At 50.8% G+C, this 3,937-nt stretch overlaps 1 protein-coding gene across 1 annotated transcript; it reads right to left on the bottom strand.

Moving 5' to 3' along the window:
- Window positions 1–2,155: 2,155 nt before the first annotated feature.
- Window positions 2,156–3,385, bottom strand: LOC8051097 (putative uncharacterized protein DDB_G0291608). The gene has a single exon (XM_040220375.2). It carries the CDS (start codon window positions 3,383–3,385, stop codon window positions 2,156–2,158), a length of 1,230 nt encoding a protein of 409 aa, XP_040076309.2.
- Window positions 3,386–3,937: the final 552 nt, after the last annotated feature.

Below are 3,937 nucleotides of genomic sequence, written 5' to 3'. Positions count from 1 at the left end.
TTCGGCTGCGCAGAGACTCACAATAAAAAAAAGCTCAAACTCATAATTAAAACGAATCACGTGTCAGTGCAAACATCTCGGTACGTGTGTACACACTTTTTTCTTTTGCTTTCATCTCTGTTGTTTGTGTTGGGAAACGCAACGAAATTTTGAGTTCAGCGAATACGCACACAGACACGCACAAACACGGGAAAAATCGCTGATTCACGGTTTCGACAACCGCTACCGTCGGAACTTCAATCGAGAAACTATTCATCGTAAGGAAACAAAAAATTGAACAACTGGGTAGAGCGGGGAAAACGTCGATCGTGTGAAGGTATAGATAACTGCAACCCGGTCACAGGTGCGTTGAGATCAACAGCTTTTTCTTTCTTTCTTTCTTTATGTCTTGCTAACTTCTTCGTTCCTAGCCCTTCATTTACATGTTTCTTTCTTCCACGAGGAGCAATTTTCGTAGAGCACGTAAGCGTTTGTGTATGTACATTGGTGGCATACCCTCACCATTCTTTTCTTTTTTTAACAGCCCAGACGTTCGACAAGAACATGCACGCGCACACACACGCACATATACAAACACATACAAACGCATAACATTGTTGCGGCTTTACACTTGCACTCAGGGTGTGAACGACAATTCAAACCTGCAATTACATTCGTCGGTCAGGAATATGTCTATATATGTATATTTTTAACTCTTTCGCCAACAAACTCTCATTGCCTCGAAATCGCGGAGGGCAATCCAACGCAAATCCAGGACGAATCCGGGATAATCCCATTCACTCCGGTAGAAATCCGGACACAGTCGTCAACGACGATCCGACGGAATCCAAAGCCGACCCAACTCAACGCAAATATCCCAAAACTAGCTCGTTGATTGGCTCATCCATTTGACGCGATATGGTGACGTCATTATTAGGTCATCACTTTTCGCGCTTAGCGTTGGCGAGCTTGTCCAAGCGTGTGGTTTCGTTTTTTTCACGGGACGCTATGGCACTGGATTTGCTTTCGGACAAACCAACACGTGTACGCGTGCAAAACTTAAAAAAAAAAAATATATAAAAAACGGATCCAGTTGTCTTACGTATTGCATAAAGCTAAAAGAACGTGTGTTCGATAAAACAAAAAAAAAAGTTGATGGACGACATTCAGAAATCAAAAGGTATTTGCTGACGCCATTCCACTTATAGAGTGCTCTTTCAAGTTTGACAGGCACGAGCGCGCTTCGCAAATGCATTAAATATTTTGTTTTATTAATTATTCTTGTTGTTTTTTAATGTAAAGAAACGACCTTCGAAACACGCTTTCTGTTCGATCCAGCTGGTGGCCTTGTGGGGGCTGCGATGGAAACTAGGACGGTTTTACTACGTCGGATCGAGAAAAATACTCCCCCTGACCCAATACAAACCCAGACTGACACCTCGTGATCGTCAGCGCCCACTCTATATTCCTGACCTTCTTTGTTCTCACCCCTTTCTTCTTCTAATTCTAATCTTCTCGTTATAAATTTTTGTACTGTTTTAAAGATACTCAACAGTAACTTCAAAACCCACTAAGCGATGAACGGATGGCAAAAAAAAACACAAACACACAAAAAAAACTATGCCTTGACATGAGACTGTGTGCGTAGTCACGGAATCACTTTGGGTAGAGAAAATCGGACGGCAATAATGTTTTCTTTTTTTTGATGGCGGAAAACGGTAACGTCAGCCGGTCCCGCTATGGCGATTGGCTTCTCCCATGATGACGTCGGTTTGCGAACATCGTAGGCCACGCCTACCAATACACAAAATACGCGATGTAAAGAAAAGGGGTTAGGAGGTTGTTTTGTCTTCTTTAAATTCTGCTCTCCGTGTTTTGAAGGCTTCGCAAGAATAAATTACAACAAGCACCGCAGACCGGATGGTCTCTCGAAATCTTTAGAAGAACCGTACGCGCACAAGACACGCTAGCCGCGTATGTATATATATATACCTCTTTCTCTGTTTCGGAGCTCCGCGAGACCTTAGCTACAAAGTACGGGCGCACGCGCTCGCACTGTGTCTATCACCATCCATCCGTCGTGAGCAGACCCAGCGCACGTCCCAGCACACTCCAAGCCAACCCTGGTTCCGTCCGAGGATTCACCGCCACCCGGAGATCGGCGACGACAAACAGTTCAATGACTCGGGTTGTCCTCTCGACCAGACAAGGCACCACCGCCGTCTTCGATCCTATGGTGGTGGCTGTGCTGCAGGAGGGTCGACTGATGCTGCTGAAGTTGCTGAAGATGCTGCTGGTCTTGCGGATGCACATCCTGCAGATGGTGAAGATGGGCGGCGTGCGGATGGTGCGGATGGGACGACGGCGGCGGACCACTCATCATCAGATCCCTGAGGTTGGCCACCTCGGCGGCCAGCCGCTGCATCTCGGACCGCAGCTGGAAGTTCTCTGTCTGCAGGTCTAGCCTGGAGTGTGCCGACCGGTGGTTGCCAGGACCGCCGTTTCGGCTCTTGCGGTGCTCCTCGCGACGAGGGGAAGGCGCGTCCGTACTCGATGCTCCGCTGTCGCCGTCCGAAGACGCCGTGTCCTCCCTGGTGTGGAAGGACGACCTCAGCTCCGGCGACGAGGACCCCCCGCCCGCCGTGGCGACCACGACACCGTTGGGGACCGGCGGGACGTCGGTACCGCTGATGTGCCACTTGTGACGTAGCTTGTGCGGTAGGCTGAAGTGGTGCGCCGGCGGACTGTCTTCAGCGGACGACCAGGAACCGGAGGACAAGGGCGAAGATTCCTGGTCCGTTCCGGGGGCCCTGGGGTCTTCTATCGCGGCGTTCGGGGCGAGCAGCATCGGGGGTTGCTGAGGGGGTGCGATGTACGGGGGCAGCGGTAGCTGCGGAGGCGTCTGCGGGGATGGCGGAACCAGGGCCGGCAGGAGTGCGGACAGCAGCTTGTTGCGGCGGCCCCGGAGGTCCGTCAGCGGCTGAGGAGGCCCGTGGCCTCCGGAGTCGTGGTGGTGGTTCTGCTGCTGCTGCTGCTGCTGTTGCTGGTGGTGATGCTGTTCCATGACCAGGGAACCCCGGATGCCGAACTTGTCTCGGAGGGCGGCGAGTTCAGCGCGCAGCACCGCGTTCTCCTTGGCGAGCTCCAGGACCCGCGTCTCGAGAACCATGTCGTTGAGGCGCCGCTTCTCGCGGGACCTCTTGGCGGCTTCGTTGTTCCGTCTGCGCCTGTCCCAGTAGGTGTCGTCCTTCTTGTTGTCCGGGATGAACTCCCGCTGCTTGCGGGTCGGGAACAGGGGCTCGCGTGCCCGCAGGTCAACGGCAGAAGCGGCGACCGCAGCCATGGAGCAGAGCCATTCTCCGGGCCGGGGCTGCTTGGCAAGGGGCTCTCCCTCAGTCACCATCATGGCAGCTGCCCATCGGCTGGCGGGGAAGGGGAACGGGAAATGGGGCGGGAAGAGACAGGGACAGCGACAACGTCAGTCACGGGAACTTGGGAGGTTCGTCGGAAGAGAAACGCCACCATACTCATTATTAACCATGCCCCGACAGTATACTACAAGACATGTTGGGGTTTTTTAGCTCTAACTGTATACTTGTGCTTCTTCATCTCTTTGGGTAGGTTTTTTCAGTGTATGTTTTATATTACCAAACACGCTCATTCTTTAACTGTACTCGTTCAAAACACCAGGAAAAACAAGGTCTGCGCATTGTTTATACGCCCCGCAAAGTAGCTCGTGGAAAAATTGGTTGTCATTAAAACAAAAACAAAACAAAACAAAAGCTATGATTGTTTGCGTTTGAAAGGCGTACGCTTTGTCGAAATAACAAATAGTCATTTTTAAATACACATAGCTGTGTACTGTCATCGCATAAAAGGGAAAATTAGAAACGCTTCACGGGGAGCCAAACTTTTTTTTTTTTTACCAGTGTTTCTGAGGTTAAAATGAGTGTGCGCA

Source organism: Ixodes scapularis, unplaced genomic scaffold (assembly GCF_016920785.2).
Source record: "Ixodes scapularis isolate PalLabHiFi unplaced genomic scaffold, ASM1692078v2 PGA_scaffold12__126_contigs__length_90152505, whole genome shotgun sequence".
Lineage (NCBI taxonomy): Eukaryota > Metazoa > Arthropoda > Arachnida > Ixodida > Ixodidae > Ixodes > Ixodes scapularis.
This window is presented reverse-complemented; position numbering and strand designations above follow the sequence as displayed.